At 35.1% G+C, this 22,565-nt stretch overlaps 1 protein-coding gene across 3 annotated transcripts; it reads right to left on the reverse strand.

Annotated features, from left to right (window-relative positions):
* Nucleotides 1-423: 423 nt before the first annotated feature.
* LOC128158602 (uncharacterized) lies at nucleotides 424-17,018 on the reverse strand. 3 transcript variants are annotated; one of them, XM_052821523.1, is made up of 2 exons: nucleotides 16,862-17,018; nucleotides 424-2,686 (listed from the first exon to the last, which is right to left on the reverse strand). In XM_052821523.1, the coding sequence occupies exon 2, from the start codon at nucleotides 2,679-2,681 to the stop codon at nucleotides 1,602-1,604; it is 1,080 nt and encodes a 359-aa protein (XP_052677483.1). In that variant the 5' UTR covers nucleotides 2,682-2,686; nucleotides 16,862-17,018; the 3' UTR covers nucleotides 424-1,601. The 3 variants fall into 3 exon arrangements, with proteins under 3 accessions (XP_052677483.1, XP_052677484.1, XP_052677481.1); XM_052821524.1 differs by lacking the exon at nucleotides 16,862-17,018 and adding an exon at nucleotides 6,292-6,449; XM_052821521.1 differs by lacking the exon at nucleotides 16,862-17,018 and adding an exon at nucleotides 5,666-5,864.
* Between the last annotated feature and the right edge of the window lie 5,547 nt (nucleotides 17,019-22,565).

Raw genomic sequence — 22,565 nt, forward strand, 5'->3', positions numbered from 1 at the left:
TTTTGTCCAGCAGTTTGCCTTAAAAGAATTTTTTTTATATTTAAGTTTCATATTTATGTGGATTCCAATAAAAATCATACAAACTTCATTCATGGTGATTTTGTCTTTTATTTCTAAAATTAATGACATTTCACTTTCATAAGAATTTTAAAACAGAAATGTATAAAAAAAAATTGATAAATAAGGGGTTATCTGGAACCAGACTGATATTTTGAAAATTCTCTAGAAAATAGAGTATTGTATTTTGAGGTCTATAATTGTTGAATATTGTGCCGAGTATTAGTAACAAATGCATGCAACAAAAATCTCCTACACTTATTTGGTGTAGAGATCCACCTTAACTCCAGATGGTTTACAATATGGAATTGGAATGCAGTGAACCTGTAACTGATTTAAAATATACAAAATTCAGAGAAGATAGTATTTATTTAGAGCAATTTATTGTTCTCTCTTCCTAAACAGAAAGATATCAAATATTTTACAAAGAAATGACAATTTTAAAGACAAAATACTTCACGATCTACAATCATTGCTTTCAAACACAATGTCACATTGCCATTCAAACATGCACTTTCATTCTCAAAGACTCAATAATCGATGTACTTTAAAAAGTACATAATCAATGTACCCTCCAAATGAACACGCCCATATAATTATAAGGCAGTTATGGATTATATGATGTTTACTTTGTTTATCTCAAAAACTTTTTGTGGTTGAGAAACGATGTACTGGTTTCAAACGTACATTTACTTCAATGATTCGTTACACTTTACATTATTTAATGAACATGTACTATGCACATGTCACAGTTAAAGTTTTCTTGAATTTAGAATGTTTGGGTTTTTTTCAGCATTTTTTTTTAATCTCATATTTTGCTCTCTGACATTATGTATAAATATTGCAACATTTATGGCTTTGCTGTTCGTTCATATACATGTAGTAGTAAATACGTTGATGAAAAATATATGGATTTCGCTTAAACATCACACATCAAGAGTTCAAAGATTATCAGTGACTAAAACATGGATAACGATAATTATAAAATGTCAGCAAACAAACTGCTTTTGACCTTTGCATCCAAAACATCAAATCATACACACATTCACATTAGCTTGCAAAATGCACAGTGCTGAAAGGTTTTTTAAAACCTTTTAGCACTCTATCAAAATTCATTTATTTTGCACAAAATACTTTTTGTTGATGTTATAGACTATGAAAATTAATTACAATGCGTGACAAGGTTTGTACATTTCACGATATAGGTTTCAACCCATTCTTTTCTCCCGGTCCCCAAATAAATTACGGATTTCAAGTTCCAGAAATCTGAATTTCAACCCAAATAGACGGATTGGAGAACAGTATTTCTCAAACAGAATAGTTTGTTGTAGCATTTGTAGTATGATGTAATATTAATTTGGACTCTTCAAAATTATAAATAAAGGATATGTAAGAATAAAAGATAATCAGATGTTCGTTGATATCATGAAGAAAAAAAAATATTGGTCAGGGGCTGGCCCAACCTTGAGCTCCCCCAACCCTCCATAGAATCTGTATGATCCCAATAACGTTTGAAATGCCCATGATTAACCACTGGGATCTCTTCACTTTAAATCTTTTCTCTTCCAAGACTCCCAGCACCATTTATACTGATATGTAACAACATGTGTACGTTTTAGCCTTTCCTGTATTTCACAGTATCTTTCCGCTGGTTTTTGAAGGTGCTTTAATGTAGGGTGGGTGGCAAATTGCACGTGTCGAAATTGGTTAATCAATCCACTGTTTATTAGTTCCTCCATGATTTCGAATTCACAGCCTTCACAATTCACAGTGATTAAGTCAACTTCGTAACAAGGCACGCCCATTTGTAGGAGAAAGTGAGTAGTATTCACGAGACGCAATAAACAATTTCCGCCGTGATCGTTTCCGGCGAAAATCGATGTCGCATCACCACCGTGACCCAATACATTGACATAGACTTTGTCGTTTTTCCTTGCCAAGCCAAAGTTGTATAAGATTATTTTATTGTCAGATTTGAACATATTGACAAGATTTGAATACAGAGTCTTTATCGGCTCCAAAATGACGTAGTTCCCCGGATGGAACTTTTTTATCATGGCATCTGCGTCTTCCCCCTTGTTTCCGCCTATATCGAACACTACACTGTCTGCATTTAGATACGTGTGATGTGTGTGACGTACATATTGGGTGTTCCCCGCCCAGAATGCCCCAGCCCCTTTCTTGTGATCGGCGGCCCAAGTCCGGAGACACTCTTGTTTTCCCTTTGTTTCCTCTGGAGTGAGTTGCGTATTCGCTTTAAAGTTATATGAATATGAGCAGGAGGCGTCCTTGCTCCTGAATTTAGCGGCCACTCTTTCTGTCAAAGGTTTGACCCCTTCGTTCCCCGCAAGCTTAAAATCATCGTCGGTTTCGCCACATTTGGTTTGTTTCTTCTGAATTGGTGCGCTTGCTTGTGTTGCCAACACATACGAACGAGACGGACCACTCGATTGTCTGTTATTAATCGGCTTTTGCTGCTGTCGCTGTTGCTGCTGAGGGCCAGCGCCGGTATCTTGACCGAACACTGAGGGATCCCTGTACCAATGGCTAACGAAATAGACCGTGGCGACTCCAAAACCAAAAGCCAAGGCCAATTTGATATACCTGGGCGACGTCCCACTCATTTTATCTAAAAGGAAATTAGACTTGATTTAATATTCAACAAATAGCTTAAAACAGATTGTGTATGTGTGATTCGTCAACTAGATGAAACTCAATTTATACTCAGTTGTAAATGCACAATGGAAGGTCTTATGGAGTTTCCCTTTGTCTGATCCCTTGTCGTCTACATCGAAAATTGATTTTAAAAAGGGGGCATGTCACCTAGTAGCCGTGAAAAGGTGAAGAGAAAAAAAAAACAATTTTCTCAACGATGTTTTCTTTGTTTATTACAAAAACTGATATTTGAACAATATCATTGATTTTTTTTTCTTATTGGAAAACTGCAACTCCATACTGCGAGATTTCTTTTGAAATATACAAGCAATTGAATAGACATATTAAAAAAAAACACCATCTGCGGCATATCAAATTGATACGTCGCCTTCTATATCCGATTACCGCACGATATTGTGTGTCTGCAAACCCATGACAATAAATGGTATCAAATTTCAGAATCACGAAGCTAACCCAATGTCATAACCAACCGTCAATTCAACTCGCTATCAAATAAAAACAAGTTTATAATTCTCATAATATCGATATTGTAAATAAGTATTCAGTTTTACCAAACGTGTATACTCTCTCACTCCCTCAAAAGGCGGGACACATGTATTTCACGATTAACCCCCCCCCCCCCTCTCAAAATGCATTTGGTAAAGAATGGTCCGATATGCTTAAAATAACAAAGTGCGGGTACACATAAAACTTAATCGTTGTGAAAAAGAACTTTTTTTTGGGGGGGGGGGGGGGGGGGGGGACGGTTGTGTTTAAGAATTCAATATTTATGAGGGCTCGATGGTCTTGTCCATTTTTAAACTGTATTTACCTCCTTTATATGAAGAGCTATGTATTTATAAAGATGTAGGTAAATGTTCAAGTTTTAAAAATAAAATATTAAGATCGTTTCTTTGATATCAGTTTATGGTTTTAAAAAAAAAGCATTTCAAAAGTTCAACACAGGGCTGGACTCTGATAGGTAATCTGTTGTCCATCCAGCCCCCCCCCCCCCCCTAGCTGTTGTCCATCCAGCCCTCCCTTAGCTGTTGTCCATCCAGCCCCCCCCCCCCCCCCCCCCCCAGCTGTTGTCCATCCAGCCCTCCCTTAGCAGAGTTGTATTCAATTACTTTGAAATGTAATTTATTCAGATACTTTCAAAATACATTGCTAATATTATCAATAACTTGCAATACAATTACATTGATTTGTTTAAATGTAATTAATTACTCTCAAGTACTTTGAAAAATGTAATTAAATACACTTCAGTTGATTTAGTTTTATTTTAGACTAGTTCATGTAAGGTTCTTTTTTATGGTGACATTTTATTCAGTATTTTTGTTCTTGGGTAAGTGGGGGTTCACACTTAAACAAAGTTAACCCTGGGCAGTTTGTCAAGCTGTATAAACAAAAGTTAAACACCATGGTATATCTAATTATTGCGCTAAAAATTCAATTCAAGTTCCTAAGCACTGTTTTTTTTAGTTTTAAAGGGACTTACACACGATTTTATATCAAAATTTTATTTTTTAATTTTTATGTATGAAATGGTTTACTTGCGCATTTTAAACGATTGTCCAAAGTTTGAATGTTAGAAGTCAAGTTATAAGAGAGATACAGAGGTAAGAATTCATGTTTATGTAAACAAAGCTGAGTCTTCTATTTGTTTACAAATAATGTAAAGTGTGGATTTACCGTTTCTTTGACAAAATGACTCATGGCAAACAAAGTAAACTGATTCAATGTGTTCATAAATAATATTATCAGCAGAAGAAAGCAACATTTGATTGAAACTTATACCAATAAACCACATATGTAAACAATAATAAGACTCGAGCTTTGTTTACAAAACAAAGAATGTCAAACTCTGTAGCTTGCTTATAACTCAATATCTGACTTTCAAGTTTTGACAAAACATTAAGAATACCAATATTGACTATTTCAAACTTTAAAAATGGAAAATCAAATTTTAAACTTTTGAGCTCAAATCGTGTCCTAGTCCCTTTAAAAGAGAAACCGGTTCTGATATCCAACTCTCATTTAACATCGCCCTTTACTTTTTATGTGCTCCTCTATCTCTTTAAAAATTACGTCTGGGTTTTAAATCATCTTAAGAAACGCCCATGGGTTTGTTTGTTTGTTTGTTTGTTTGTTTTTTGGTTGATTCTTAACTATTTATATATTTTGTAGTTCCATTCAGGGCATTGTTTTGTCGTTCCACAAAATACCCAACCATGAAATCAAGAACATTTGGGTTGGATTGTGTTATGCAAGAATACTGTTTATGTCAATCAAGCGTTCAACATAGAAAGACCTGTGTACATAGATACTCTGTGTCAATATGCTTTCCTCAACATATAGAAATTCGATATATTGGTACATGTACTTAGCATAAATTAGATTCTTTTAAAAAGTTAAATGTCTAAAGTTCAGACGATCAATTGTATCCGCACTCAGGCCAGATATAAAATTCTTGAATGAGGCCCTATAGAGGGGAACTATGAAATATCTTTACAACCATTAACAGTTTTCAATAATAGACTTTCATTATGCACTTTGCTTCACACAATACGACTATTTTAACTTTAGCCGGATGTCGCGCTATATACATGCATAAAAGTGACTTGTACTTAATAATATACATACTCTCTCAACTGTGTGTATTTACCACATACGGATGCATGTCATGATGATGAGAGAGAGAGAGAGAGAGAGAGAGAGAGAGAGAGAGAGAGAATGTTTTAATCGTAATACTTTACATACATGTATGTCATTGTCAATGGTTTTCTCTTAACGACGTTCAGATGTTTAAACGAATATTAACAGATTAAGACAATATATCTGTATCTCGTTACCAGGTTACGGACAGCAACACAGAAAGGGTCCGAGACTTCAGAAAACAATAAAATAATGCCGTCAATTAATATACATTTCAGTTTCATAAAATACGAACCTTAACATAAAAAGGAAACTCGGTATCCGCTGCTACACTTTTTTCAACCTCACTATTTAAATCACAGCTGTTCACTCCGAGAGCAGTTCTCTCGTCCCTCTACTGATTATTTGCAAGCAAGCATGACCTCGGGTCAGTTTACCACTTTACGCTTGAGGGGATATTTACAGCTGTACTGACCGGAACGGGTTCACAGACACATGCATTTTGTCACGTGTTACATGCTCGCACTGTCAAGTTGTGCTGGGGGCTGTGAGTTGATTATACATGTATATCGTACAAACTTTAACTAGGCGTACATTATCTTAAGTTTTAGCATGCAATACAGCGGAAATAACAAAAAATATACGCACAGTCTCGCTCTTTATATAAACGTGTGCATTTATAAATAAAAACACTTAGCATATACATATATATGAAGTGTTTTTATAATTTACAAATCTTGAATGGATTATGAAAATTTTGATTTGCAGCACACAAGTATAATAAAACCACTTCTTTTGTCTAGAAACATTTTTGTCAAGGGAATGAAATTGGAACTCGAGCAACTTTAGGGGGAAAAATCAAGTACTGTTACCGTATCTTACATATCGCAAATAATAATACAGTGAAACACATTAGCTTACCTTCCGACTGGCAGTTTAAAACTTTCAGATAACTATTGTTATTCCTCCATCAAATTTTACATTTCATAAACACTTAAGTTTGAACACGGTAAAGAGGAACTGATATACAACGTACATGTAAAAAGATCCCTTGTGGATAAATGTGGAAAAAAGCACAAGTAAACTTTACACGTTGTTCATTAGCTGCACAACAAATCTTCCTGGTTGTACGAACCTTGGGCAAAAAGTGCTAAAAGGTCAAATGAAATCATGAACTGAAATGACAATTTTGTAATTTTTTGTTTTGGTGTTTTTTTTTTAAGAATTTGAAATAACGATATCCTATTACAATGTATATAATACAATACAATATATAATACCATATATATAATACCACATGTTTTCTATTTTCCCTGAATAAAATTTTTAAAATTGTGAACCTAGATGTTTGAGGAGGAAGGTGCAAAGCATATAGTAGACGTAATAATACGGCTCAATCTGATAGAGACAACCTGCTACTTCACCTTCAAAACGAACTTTGCCGTTCATCTATTCTATTTACTTTTATTAATGTTGATCGATCTCTTTTAAAGTCACTGTATATCAGAAAAAATTAATATACTTTCAATTTGAATACTGTAATTCGAAAAATGTCCATTCATAACAGAGATCTATTGATCAGCTAGCCAACCAAGCTACATGTGGGGCCTTTAAAATACAAGCATAGCAAAAACGCAAATTTCGAAATAAATAGGTTTCTTCAGAACAAAATTATAAAGTTACACATATGAAAACATATACGTGCAGCCAGTCTAACAAATTATAACTTAAAATATGTTTACATATAATGACATCTTCGCTAACCAAGGGTTTACGATGGACTCTGCTAGTTGTAGAGGAGCGGCCCTTAGCTAGCGAAGTTGAAGTAATACGTATGATGTCCCCTTATTTTTTTTACGGAAACTTAAGAGTTAATTTATAGCTCTACGGAAAAAGCTAGACTGAAATCCACACGCACCGTATATCTTTTGTCAAAACCTTCAGCGACTGAAACTGACAGAACTGAAATCTACACGCTCCCTTTATTGATTGGTCGAAACCTGCAGAGACTAAAGAAAAATCACGGACTGAACGAAATAATCATGATGATGTCAAACTCAAATTCCATTAGGAGGCGATTTGACTGTTTCTTTCATCTAACGTACTAATGTACATTTACGGTAATTTAGTGAATTTTGTTTACTTTTAACATAAACATATTAATTTGTTAAAAGAAAGATGTAAATTTTAACAATAAAATGCTTTCTTTGCTGATTAATGCGGGTTATGAAGGTAGCGATCACTGCAGAAAAGATACATAACGCACTAATACGGTTTATGCATTTTTTCCTGCAATGTTGCCACCGTTTTATCCCGCATGAATCACCGAATAAAGCATTTTATTGTTTAAATGAATATAAATACTTATCAGGTATTACCAAGTTCAAATGAGCCAAATTACACACGACTTCTTGTGTGTGTATACATGAATATGTGACAGACGTTGTACATGTAACTGTCCATGTAAATAATTTATATATACATGTAGATATGTGTGCTTCCTATGGCTATCGATTTGTATAAATATACTACAGGTATAAATAAATAAGACATCCCAGTCTATTGCATTACAGTACTGAAGATAATCGCCTGGTAGTCTTGATTATAGGCCGGAATATCGGGTATGCTAAGAGTATGTTTGCCTTGGTATATGTACATATACAATGCAATAAACTGCGTATGACAGTGGATTATCATCTCTCTTTTTCTCTTTTCAAGATTAACATAAAAATATAGAGCCCAGACCCACTCTATAAAAGAAAAGGCCTTGAAGTTCTAAAAAATGACACTTTTTGGAGGTTTAAATACGTATGCGCCAATTTGAATCAACACATTCAATGTATTGAACATATTTAGGTATTACAAATCGATGATATTGTGACCCACGGAAAATGTACAAGTCGATCGGTATTATTCCGCGAGGTCGGGAGTCGGTGGTACGAGCGCCTTGACCGTCGCTCTCCAACTGCCGAATAATTAAACATGGCCAACAATTACTTATAGATAACAAAACACAATTTTAACAATAGAGAATAATAGAATAGTAAATATAAAGAGTTACTTCAATTAACAGATTACTTAGATAAACTGAGTGTCAATTAGATCAAAGTCACTCAAACCCAGTGACAGGGGAAAAGGTGTCATGTCCAAGGGGTACATTTCACACGGTGATAATATGTTAAAAATATATTATTTAATACAATGATTTGTTTAAAAGTCATCAGATTTCTTGTTACGTAAATTGTTCATGGATCTTTCTCTCACAAGCTGGTCTGGTCAGCATAGGAGCTATACATAATTATGCCAGGAAATGTACAGGAGAGGGTCAAGAGTTTATTCCCGGAGGAACACAGATCCGGATTTCACCACATCCTGGCAGATGGAAGAGAAAACCACAGGACGTGTATAGCCATTTTTACGTCTTATCCACCCATCTTTTTACCAGTCCGTTACATCAAAAATTCAATCTGCATGTACAGTAGCCAAATTATGAAACTATTCCTTCACAGATAGTCATGCAGGGGATATATTTTTTTCATTGCGATTAAAATAAATAACACAAATGCTGAAGGGGACTGGATAGGCAACAGATTGACCACCTGGTCTGCCTTTAACTTTTAAACACGATATTTTTGGCCATTAACTTTCATATAGTAAAACAAATCCTTATAATTTAGCATTTAAATTTGAATATTTTCATATATCAATATACAGAGCTCTTCGGTTGAAAAAGGTAACTACGGTCTTAGAAATGGCCACGGCTATCCTGACCTCTTTATAATTTTGTTATCGATCTGGCATTGTCGCAAGTCACGGGTGTTGCGTCCATTCAATTTCAACAAAGAAAGAGTGGACACAAAACCACTGACTTGCGACAATGTCGATCTGTGGGCTCAAGGTATCCTCTAATCAATAATAGACGCACCGTACAGTTTGTATATACATTGTACATATAAATGTCCTCACTCTTTTACTTTTATAGATATCAAGATATATCTGGAATCTTGATATCTCTGTGTAGTTCCAGTTACATGAATGCTGAAAAGGCTTTGAGAAATAGGTATCGAATTGAAGGCATGTTGATGAGTATATTAGATCTATTAAAATTGTAATGACAAAGAATTTCAAAACACGTGATAGAGAGAGAGAGAGAGTGTGAGTAAGAGAGAGAGAGAGAGAGAGAGAGAGAGAGAGAGAGAGAGAGAGAGAGAGAGAGAGAGAGAGAGAGACTCATTTAAACTTTTTGACGCCTAACAGATAATGGAGGTTTCCCTACACTTCTATATTAGTTCAAGAATTTCATCGGGCTAATGTTTAAATGTTTCACATTTGACAGTTTTATACTTAGTGTTGCTTGCTTTCTGTTGCCATAGTGTGGTATACGTCCATTTACATAAAAAGGGAATATTGAATTCCTGGGGATTTTTCTACCGACCTGACCCATTTAAATTGATGAAATCATGCATGACGTCCACAGAAATGATTGCTCAATATACCATAATTAAAGACAGTTGAAAATACACACTTCTTGTCCTGTCTTGGAGGGCAAAAACATTCCTTAATTTATACTGTAAACAATGGTTCACAAAAAAATATGTATCTAGGCGCATGATGGTACTTGTATTGAGGTACAGCGATGTAAAATTTTAATACATTAGTTCGAATCCCGCTGGGGCTTTTATTATAATAATATTTACACCCCTCCCCCCCCCAAAAAAAAATTGAAACACATTTTTTGGTCAAATATTGTAACATTTAGATATTCTAAAACGGTGAAAGGATTTTAAATTGATTATAATGTACACGTACTTTTATCCGAATCAATATCGGCAGGTGGACCTTAACACCTTAAGAAACAATATGGATTGCATCTGTTGCATTGAAATATTAATAACGTACATGTAAGAATCAAATCGAAGGACAATGCCATATATCCTTGATACAAAACTTTATGACTACTGTTATGAAATTTACCAGAATTCGAAAGAGGTCAATGTTGGAACGGAATCATCAAAATAAAGGAGCTAGTGGAAGGGTTTGACTTTAATCAGACTGCGAAAAAAATTTCACAAGGTTCGGCAATTAAATATTATAACACAAATGACATATCCTTCTCAAGAAGGTAGCTTGGAATCAACTATATATTAATGTATACGGTGGTTAACTGATGCAGAATCATTATTTAATAAGACGGATGACCTGATATAACCGTGCTTGAGTTTTAATGATTCCTTTGAATTGGGTTCACAAGTATGTAATATAGGGTACTGCAAATTAGCTGTAAAACTGAAACTTCACGGGAAATTTGGGCTGAGCGACCGTGGAGCCCATGATTCAATACATGCATAATCCTGTGGTTTTCTCTTCCATCTACCAGGATGTGGTGAAATCCGGATCTGTGTTCCTCGGGAAATAAACTCTTGACCCTCTCCTGTACATTTCCTGGCATAATTATGTATAGCTCCAATGCTGACCAGACCAGCTTGTGAGAGAAAGATCCATAGGCGTTGGCTAGGTCTAACCACACTGCTGCAACGTTTTTCTGTCCTTTCTTGGCCTCTTTAATGAGCTGCCATAAAACACTAGAGTGTTCCAAACATCCGGAAAACCCTGGTATACCTGCCTTCTGTACGGATGTATCAATTTATATCTTGTCCACCAACTACCCTGATATCCGCTTTACTAGTACTGTCATAAATGTTTTCCCTTTCTCTTTCGGCACAAAACACCCCTCGGCCTCTTTCCATTATGCTGGTGTTGTTCCTTCCCTCCAGATGACTCGGAACATTTAACAGAATTTGTTACGTAATGTTGGACACTTCTTATACACTATATACATAATGTACCCTAACTTTGTATGATTCTATTGATTTAAATATTCTTCAAAATACAAAGCAGTTTAATGGTAAAAAAAATGTTTGTGTGTATACAAAATATACACTCAGTCAGAAACATGCATACAGAATAAATGTATAGACAGAATATATACACCAACACATGCATATAGAAATCAACACCCAGACTCATTATTTAAACAGAGCATGTTAACGAATAGCATTAAATTATCACCCAGACAATCATATGTTATACAGGTGAATCTCGATAACTCGAACTTCAGGGGACCATGATCAAACTTCGAGAGATCAAGAGTTCGAGAGTTCGAAAGTTTAAAAAAATCCGGAATTTATATCCGGTATTTACAATTGCAATTGTCCCCATCCTGTACAGAGCCTCTTCGGTCGTTCCTGAGTGAGTGCATGCATGAGTGTGGTCGTCCGTTTCCGGCGATGTACATGTACATAACATATGGATGATTAACTTTACTTATTTTTTAAAGGCGGGAGGCAGTTCTTTTAGTAGTCAATGAAGCTGAAACTGGTAAAAATCTTTCAGTGACGTTAGTGACGGAGGTTTTCTGTTACAGCAATGCACAATGAAAAACTACCTCCCCCCCCCCCCCCCCCCCCCACTACATCAGTACATGTACCAACAAATCCTTGATAATTCATGTCATTGTAACAATAGAATATATTAAAGACACACGATATAGCCCCAATTAAGAAAAACAATCACACTTGCAATTAGATATATATATCTAATCGAATAGATAATAGTAATTTCTATAATTTCTGATATAAAATATTAGTTCTATAATTTACAAAACGATATTCTTCTGTTACAATGACATGTGTCGTACGGACCCCTCTAACCTGAGTTATACTTCTATCATGGAGTGAAATTTGAGTAACTGTTATCTATTATATAAATAGTGCCTGTTTGGGAGGGTAACAGTTGAAATTGACACCCCGAGAAATCCATTGTCAACCGACGCGAAGCGGAGGTTGACAATGGTTTTCGAGGGGTGTCAATTTCAACTGTTATCCTCCCAAACAGGCACTATCTATTTTGTTATACTGAATGTCTTTCTTTTAAATTTTAAGAAAATTTTACTGCTTTTACATAGGAATAACGTGAATTCTACAGCGAACCGTACGCGCATAATTTTCGCGCATGTAACATTTTTTAATGTTACCCGTTGCCAAGTGCGTTGCTAACGCTGAAGGTAATAGTAAATATTATTAACTGCGTCTTAACCAATCAGATTTCAGTATTTAACATGAAAGTATAACAATCATAAATATGCCTTTCCCTTTGTACAAGACAATAATTCACTTCAGTTATAATTGCTTAATTATTTTATTAACTCTTACCCTCACCTTTGATTTAATTGACTCACTCATATTGAAGTTTTACTCTATGACATTTGTCACTCGTGCTTAAGTGCTAATTTCTATTGTTTTCAATTCTTATTTATATTGTGTTATACACCATTGTCGAGAGAGAGGAATTAGGTTTCGGATTCTCCGGGTGTAGTTTTTGGATTCCCAGAAATCACCCATACCGACCTAAAGTTCAAATAAAGTGCTTTTTACCATCTAAAGCATTTTAGTTTTATTGTCGCCGGATATATAGAAACACCATATTTTCCCCGGTGATACTTCCACGTCTCTGTAAAATTATTCTTATGAAAACAAAATAGAATACAGATGTGTCCATTTTGATATTTAAACCCCTTACAATACCGGATGATTCCTTCCTTATCCAACACACACACACACCATTCATGTATAAATTAAAGCATTTTATTCCTTGCACAACGCACAAGAGTGAACAATGAGTGACTATGAATGAGTAGGGAAATCAATGCTGTCTATTCCACCATTACTGATCAAGTCCGCCTTCATTACGTAACGCAACGAAAGAATAATATACTGCCAGACGATATTCCACTCGTGACATTTTTAGCAACACACGCAATACTGTCTGGTTTCACTAAGTTAACGCATGCATGCTACATGTATGTGTAGAAAATTTTTAGATATTTAAACTGACAATAATACATGTAAGCACGTCTTTGGAGGCATGAGACGAGTTACATGTAACTGCCCTTCAGCAATACATACTTAAATATGTCATAAAAGTTCAAATGCCAAATAAACTTCAAATAAATCAAAAATTGTGTGACCCGACAGATTCAATAATCCTATCACCATTTTGTTATTTTTGTTTTTAAAGGTTTCATCCTTCGTCTTACTTTAAGTTGAGAAAATTAAGACACACAGTCAGTGTCAATAATTTTGCAATCTCTTTTGAGTGACATTTGATGGCCACTAACTCCTAAGTAAACATTAACCTGTTTATACATGTACAATGTATTTTGTCTAGAATTACTCGCTGCTTTGTTATTGTGTGTGTGTGTGTGTGTGTGTGTGTGTGTGTTGGGTGGGGGTTGATATTAAACAGACTTTTTCTTCGCTGTTTTTAATGGTGCGGACTACAGTCATATTTCCAATGGCTGTGGACAGCTCCACTTACTACACAAGTGTCCAATTTGGGCAGACACCTTTATAAATGCTCTAAATTACGATAAAAATATATTGTTTTTGTTTTGAGAATATACTCTACATATCCTGTTTACTTTTATAACAATTTTATCAAATTCATTTTGTTATTGTAATACATATGCATCCTGCTATAGACGCTACTACGTACACTCGCAGACTGAAGATTGTGATGTTTTAAAAAATGTCTACATTGATGTACTCTTTACTTATGTATATATGTTATACATAGGAATCGTATGGTTCTTGGTAATAAACAATACAAAAAACAAAATAATATAGGAGGCAGAAACGCGGATTATTGTGAACATTAAATCGATAATTATCTATTCCAGATTTTAGGACCTATTTCTCCGATAACTGGTTACATAACGCATATTTGGGGGGGAATGAGTTATGTAAAATGTTAATAATATCTAAAACAATAGACAGTTCTCTTCTTATAAGATCCAAATTTGGGGATATTTTACGCTGTGTCCGATGACTTCAAATCGTAATAAGTATGAAATCAAGTTGGGCCATTGTTGAAACGGGGTTTATTCCCAGAGGAAAATAATTAAATTTCCGATTAAATAAATTAAAATTATACCCAGATAAAAATTGTCTTTTTTGCTAAGTATATCTGTACGAATAGATATGCGCGTTAATTGTTTATCTAACTATACATTAACTTGTGACGACTTATATTCTGATGTCATCGGACAATGAATGCTTTGCCTTGCGTTAAATCTCTCCCGAATTGGGGTTTTCTCATACTTGCTGATTATATACTTATTAATGATATAAAATGTTTATCAATCGCTTTGCTGATACTAATAAAATGTTTTCGATCGCTTCAAATCATATAGCTAAGCAAGTTAGAAATGCTCGGGTGGGTTGAAAATACAACTGTAGTTTCAATCCAATGATTTCTCAAACGTCCGCATTAATTTGTTCCCGCCCATTTTAAAATGTTTTGACTGTAAAGGGTAAAATTTATACAATCTGTATATTTCAAATCTTGCCAGTTAATGTTCCGCGGTCTGAAAATCAAGTACAAAAGTTTTCTATACATGTAGTGGCAAAGGTACACTGTATAGGCAGTGACTGTGAACATAAGTAAATCACTTGAAAGGGGATTGAAACGGGGGTTGATTTTGACGATCTGTTGCTCAAAATGCCTATCCAGACTTGTATTTTTAAAGATAGAAACATTTAAGCAAGACCTTGTACATTCGGTAGGACGTAACTATCTAAAACTTGCATCAAAACAAATTAAAATTGACGCTGGTTTCTAGTGAAATATGAGCAGATTGCGTAGTCTTAGCTCTAAGGCGAGACGTGGCTAGCAATGAGAGAGACAGACCTACGTCACATCGCTGTTAGACACACCTACACAAACCAAGCTCTTGTTAAAATGGTTCTAAAGACAACAGTCTCAATTTCTATTCCATTCAAAAGTTCTATATAGCTACATGTAGCTGGATTAAGACATATAGCTTTATCAAGCTATTTAGACTGACAATGACAATGAACATGATGAACGGTATTCTCATAACTGAAGTTACACTATTATATAAATAGTGCCTGTTTGGGAGGGTAACAGTTGAAATTGACACCCCGAGAAAACCATTGTCAACCGACGCGAAGCGGAGGTTGACAATGGTTGTCGAGGGGTGTCAATTTCAACTGTTATCCTCCCAAACAGGCACTATTTATTTTGTTATACTGAATGTCTTAATTTTTAAGAAAATTTTACTGCTTTTATATAGGAGTAACGTGAATTCTACAGCGAACCGTACGCGCATAATCTTCGCGCATGTAACATTTTTTAATGTTACCCGTTGCTAAGTGCGTTGCTAACCCTGAGGGTAATAGAAAATATTATTAACTGCGTCTTAACCAATCAGATTTCAGTATTTAACATGAAAGTATAACAAAGAGAAAATACTTATGTACAGTATGTACACATTTAAAGTAAACATAACTGATGAAAATCATTGCAATTGGTACAAGCATGAATAATTGTTACAAACTCTCTCAAATACAGTCAAATATAGTATCTACTAGTTTACAAATACATTTGTCAATTTCTTATCATAAACATTTTGTGAAAAACTGCATATACATGTAACTAGCTAAATCAAGCTATTCTGAATAGCTATATAGCTAAATCAAGCGACAGTTCTAGACCTGCATCATCGATCGCTTTACATAGCAAATACATGTGTAGTGATCATGACAGACAGCCCTCGCTTGTGCATACGCAAAAATCTATTTCTTACTTACATTGTAGTACTTCATTGTGGACACTAATAACTGACGGTGTGAAATGGCTTTTAGAATAAAGCCGCAATTATTTTAGAACCCACGCAATGTGCCAGTATAGTGAGGATTGCTTTCGTTTTGAATGGGGGGGGAGGGGGCGCTGAGAAATGTAAACTTATTAACGAGGACGTTGGAATTTTGTAACTATACCTCTAAATCTTGAAAGCTTTATATGTTTTCATTGTTTAATATGAATATTGCGTACAGAAGCCAATGAACGGAATTATTGGTAAACGGTTCAAATAGGAATCAATCGAAGCACACGCGTCACACAAAACAAAAACACATATGCATGTATTTATGTAGGTCAATGATGGAGTGAAAGGAGAGACGAGATCTCGGGCATCCTTGAGGAACTCGCTGATATTAATGTGTTTAGATTGTCTATAAAGGCAGAAAGACAACGGTGCCGACATATTATCACTGAATCTGTAACAATGATAAATGAAAGCAGTATGAAGCTGCTGTGAAGTAGAACAAAGGGTCCATTGATTTTTTTTTTTTTGTAAGAGCATTGCTGGTGCTGATCATATTGAATTAAATAGATACATAATCAAAATGCCTTGTGTCCTTGCCAAACTCATTGTATTCAGAAAACACAGAACAAGGACGCGTTAGAAGAATCTACGGAAGTAATTGGCCAATACTGGTTATATAAAAAATCTTAGGACACCATCACCTAAAGTATCTGAAATTTAGGAAATTTAACCGCAAATCACTTCTGCTGATTAGAGAGAAAGGTTGAAAGGGAGAGAGAAAAAGAGAGAGAAAAGCCACTTTACCTTGTGTTTGTAGCGTAATTCCCGAGTACAGACGTCTGAACGAGATGGCTGTGAATACAGACTAAGCCACGCCTACTATTGGTCGCGAAGAGCGCCGCGGGTGTGTGTGTGTGAGTGTAACTAGGTGATGGCAATGGTGTAGCAAGGGGGTGCTGTACATGTATAAACATGATTTCATGTGTGAGCACGGTACAGCTACCGATATATAACCAATATAATGACACTGCTCAGCAGGCGCGTTGGCTGTGAGGGGGCAGACTGACTCCTGTGTAAATATCGTAAACGTTACAAATGCTATCATGCTTTTTTATGGTTGACTTAATAGGTTTACGGTTTCTTTGGGGGTGGGGTGTTGGGGGAGGTGTTTTGTTTTGTTTTGGTTTATCAAAACCGGAAAATCTTTTCATTTTTGCACAAAAATTGTTAATAAGACATCAGGATATGATAAATTCTTAAAAGGACCAAGTCTTGTATTTTGAATCATGATCTGTCGATCCTTTAATTGTTGTGAAATGACAGGCATGCAAGCCCCTCCCCTCACACACCTTTTCTCGATGCAAACATTTTTCTGAACATGTAAACAACTGAGTGAGAGGGAGGAAATTAATTTTAGAAAATTGAAATTGAAGTTAATTATATGCACAGGTACAGTACGCTCTGCCCCCCTTCCCCCAGTCATCATAAAATAATTATGTTAAACATTGCAAGTACCTCATGCATTTCATTTATTAATAATGCATTATGAAAAATGCATAAAAAATTAAAAAAAATTACAAAAACACTTACAAAAAATGAGTAGTCAAAAACGAAATTTTTTGATAAGGGTATTAATTAGCGGGAAAAAAAACAGCAGAAAAACTCTTTTTACGCATGAATTCTACGATTAATGTTTAACAAACAAACAAAAAAGAAGGCAATTTTTTGAATTTTATTTTTTGTATTAATTTAAACCTATGTAACAAGACATAGGAGTCTTAGATTATGTTAATTGAGGGCCTATTCAGAATCTTCCTTAAACGATCAACATGATAAATTGACAATATTTGAGTGATTCATAAAGCAGAATATATATCTATTCGTCTAAAAAATAACAATTAGGGCGCGTGTGTTGTCATTCATTATACTTAAAGTTATTGCGTAGTAGGAATAAGTTATGTAAGAAATGAAATTTGCATTAGCCTTGACGCACCTGATCAGGTGCAGTGTGCATATACATCCTGTTGGTCTACCTCAAAAATAGGACGATTATTGAAATATATATAAACGGTCCACTTATCCCTGTATGTATTTTTTTAAACAGATTGGTTTTGTTTTGTTAATATTTTTTTCTGTTTTCTCCTTTATTTTGTTTCGTTAAAAACTGGATGCATAGCTCCCTCGTCCACCCCCTTCCAACACACACACTTTCATTTAAACAAAAATAATTTAGCTATATGTTCGTATATATTCAATTTTTTCCTTTCAATTCAGTAATAGAATTTTAAACGCATTAGCTGAATTTATTGCAATTTTGAATTTTATATATATTTCGCACACATGGCAATGTTGAAAACACTCAATCATAGCACATGGAGAATCCATTTTTATTTTCATATAAATACAGGTTATTTATTGATTAAAAAAATGAAGTCGATGCGTCCTTTGTCGAAGTCTAAGCTAACTCGTATGTATGTGTCAAAGAGTTAAATCGACCAAAAGACATTACAATAAGTCTAAAATATGGTAACATATGTTCTCTTGTACGACACAATGATTATCGCATTCAATACAAGTACTTGTAAATGTACATGTAGCAGTGTCGAGTGGCGCAAGCTATAATCACAGGACTATGGACCCCACACCACCCCCGGGGTAGTTGACTCTCCTTTTGATAGAACTTCCTTTAAATTCATGTACACAACATGTCCTATTTCAAATATTTATAAAAATTATATATGGAAATAAAAAAAACGCTTTAATTGTGCAAAACTATCCCAAACATGCATATATTTTTTTTTAAATCCTCTTTTTTATATGCATTGTCATGTTGTAAATTTTGAATTTACCGGGTAGCAGTAAATACAAAATTTACAAAGTTGTCATGTTGCAAATTTTGTATTTACTGCCACCCGGTAAATTCAAAATTTACAACATGACAGCAATGTAGTGGGGGGGGGGGGGGATACATCTTTTATTTTCCTTTAAAGGCCGAACATTTTACAAACGCCCCCTTTTTTACCTGTACAAACTTCAAAATGATGCCGCTTGTCAATCAAGTTTGAAACAATAGCACCCAGTTTGATTGACGTGATCGTCCGAGCGTGATCTGGCCAGGTCCGCGGATTTCTGTTTACTAGCAATTAACAACGGTATCTTTGATATCTTCCGTCATGTATTAAAAAGGGGGAATTGAAAATTGATTTTTAAACATTACCAGTATTAAAATTGATTATGAAAAAAAATTATTCAGTGATTGAAAATACGCACAATTTTTATTGTTTGTGACCTAATAAATTCCACGAAAATGATTGACAGCTCCAAAACATATGACATTTTCTTTTTACAACAAACGTACACTGTGCTAGTGCTACAAAAGCTATATTTACTGGTAATTCACTCAGTTGGAAGTTGGTGCATGTTAACGTCTCTCCATGGAAAACGAACTCCATTAATTGTCGACGTATAATGGCTGTCTTTATATTCCACATTCTTACTGATCGTATGGTTTTCTTATACTATTATAATTGTTAAAATTAAGTTTTTAAACAATGTCAAGTGCTAAACACAATGTACTGAGTTATGCTTTTATAGCAGAATTAATTTACTGCATTTTTTCAATTGTGCTTTACACACGTGTGCTTAGAGAAAATTCGGACGACACATACCATTTCCGTATAAAAATGCTTCGTATGGTCATTAGAACAATAAGATATTTAAACTAAGACCAATTCTGACTAATTCTTAATTTCCTGTGTATTAATTTGCCTCCCGTGTATAGTGGTTAGCAGCGTTCACGACCACGGTAGACTGCAAGCCCCGGAGGCTTTCACACCTCTAATAATTAAGCCCCGCCCTCACCTGAGATTTACCACCCGGTAAAAATGTTCGGCCTTTAAGAATTAGTCAGAATTGGTCTTAGTTTAAATATCTTATTGTTCTAATGACCATACGAAGCATTTTTATACGGAAATGGTATGTGTCGTCCGAATTTTCTCTAAGCACACGTGTGTAAAGCACAATTGAAAAAATGCAGTAAATTAATTCTGCTATAAAAGCATAACTCAGTACATTGTGTTTAGCACTTGACATTGTTTAAAAACTTAATCTTAACAATTATAATAGTATAAGAAAACCATACGATCAGTAAGAATGTGGAATATAAAGACAGCCATTATACGTCGACAATTAATGGAGTTCGTTTTCCATGGAGAGACGTTAACATGCACCAACTTCCAACTGAGTGAATTACCAGTAAATATAGCTTTTGTAGCACTAGCACAGTGTACGTTTGTTGTAAAAAGAAAATGTCATATGTTTTGGAGCTGTCAATCATTTTCGTGGAATTTATTAGGTCACAAACAATAAAAATTGTGCGTATTTTCAATCACTGAATAATTTTTTTTCATAATCAATTTTTATACTGGTAATGTTTAAAAATCAATTTTCAATTCCCCCTTTTTAATACATGACGGAAGATATCAAAGATACCGTTGTTAATTGCTAGTAAACAGAAATCCGCGGACCTGGCCAGATCACGCTCGGACGATCACGTCAATCAAACTGGGTGCTATTGTTTCAAACTTGATTGACAAGCGGCATCATTTTGAAGTTTGTACAGGTAAAAAAGGGGGCGTTTGTAAAATGTTCGGCCTTTAATTTCCTGTGTATTAATTTGCCTCCCGTGTATAGTGGTTAGCAGCGTTCACGACCACGGTAGACTGCAAGCCCCGGAGGCTTTCACACCTCTAATAATTAAGCCCCGCCCTCACCTGAGATTTACCACCCGGTAAAAATGTTCGGCCTTTAATTTCAAGATGTCTGGAAAGAGACATGGTGGGTGCATGCTTCAAAGAATTTCTATCAAAATGAAAGTCAACTGCTCTGGTGATCTAAATCGGTTGAGTGGAAAGGGGGGGGGGGGGGCTTCCTGTCTTCAAGCAACCGTGGCAATGTTCTTTGGAACAAATACCGACCCATATTTTAGACAATATTCACCCAATTGCATTTCTCTCAGCTGGTGATTTTAACTTTGAAAAAAAGTATTTGAGAGATTAAAGCACCTGTGTTATTTTTAAAGTAAGTCTGTGTGTTTTCCTCAAAGTAGTTGCTCGTCTGTCACATGATGTAAGTTGTTTACAGTTATCAAGCACGTGCTCAACTAAGTATAAGGAATGCTAGAGATTGTAACCAATTGCCATGTGATTCTATAATTAGACGATGATATAATATAGACGTACGCTGTACATTATGTAGAATGATCACAACCAATCGTAACTACTCGGCCATTTCCGTCGCCGCAAATAACTTTGTATCGGTTACGGAAAAGGGCGGGCGTGATGGATCATAACCTGTTCATTGTTAATCTGTCACGGTATAAAAATGTGTAAAATTTAGAAACGCTAAGTGTATGCATTTTTATCCATTTGCATTATCTAAACCAAAGAAGTACGGTATCTGCTCAATGACTAAGTCCTACACTTCCCGCCATGACGTTTAACATTTTAGTTTTCCCGCGTTCCTGAGCACCTCGATCTTCATAGATCTTTCCATCAAAAATAAAATATCATCAAATTAATTCATTGTATTTATTAATTTTTTTAAACATACAATGTAGGTTTCCGATCCAAAGTACAATACCTAATTATAAGCGAGGAATTAATATCAGCGTAGAATCGCGAGAAGCACCTCTCGCGGATTTTAAAATCTCGCCATTATTTTATGAGAACTACAAGAAATATGGATAAATGTTCTGCATTCGCGATTTTATATTCTTGCGATTTGATACAAAACGGCGGGATCGCGGAATTAAGTACTCGCGTAATATAAAGAATTTACGGTATTTAGTCAACCCTCGTTCTTGGTTACCCCGTTCTGGAACGTTATGGCCAATTCTCTTACCCTGGGTCGTGGTTTGCAAGCGTCTATCCATCAAAACTAAACTCGTGCATTCAAGAAAGGAATTGCCTTATTTTACTTTTTTAACATTTGTCAAAACTTTGCTTCTACATGTATCATGTATAATACTCTAAGTACATGCAAGTCTTTAATAAATGTATTCACTCTTTACGTAATCATTCAATATTAATTCATTGCAAGTATATATTTTGATGCTAGACATGAGAGCAAAGAAGTGGACACGCTTTGGCGGATCCAAGTCAGTGGAAGTTACCATTTCTGGCTGGTTTATGGAAAATGAAAGTAGGTTTTTCAAAAATTTCTTAATAATTACTTATCCGATAAAATACGTTCATAGCTTAAGGACACCATCTTACACGTGATGAAATACCAAGTGTATATAAGCAGTTACTCTGGTGCAGGCATTTATACTCTGTCCCAAGATATCCTCGATTCACATTTTGCTTAATTACTCGTTATTTATAAATACCGCAGGGTTCAAACGATGTTCATTCAAAAGTATGAGAAAATTTCAAGATTTTTTATTTGAAACGCCGCCGTTAGCCTATCAGGTTTCAATACAAGGCAAAAGAAAAAAGATGTCTACGGG

This window comes from Crassostrea angulata, chromosome 8, assembly GCF_025612915.1.
Source record: "Crassostrea angulata isolate pt1a10 chromosome 8, ASM2561291v2, whole genome shotgun sequence".
NCBI lineage: Eukaryota > Metazoa > Mollusca > Bivalvia > Ostreida > Ostreidae > Magallana > Magallana angulata.

Bases quoted from the DNA above. Each gene is read 5' to 3' on its own strand.
- LOC128158602 (XM_052821523.1), bottom strand. From the start codon at position 2,681: ATGAGTGGGACGTCGCCCAGGTATATCAAATTGGCCTTGGCTTTTGGT.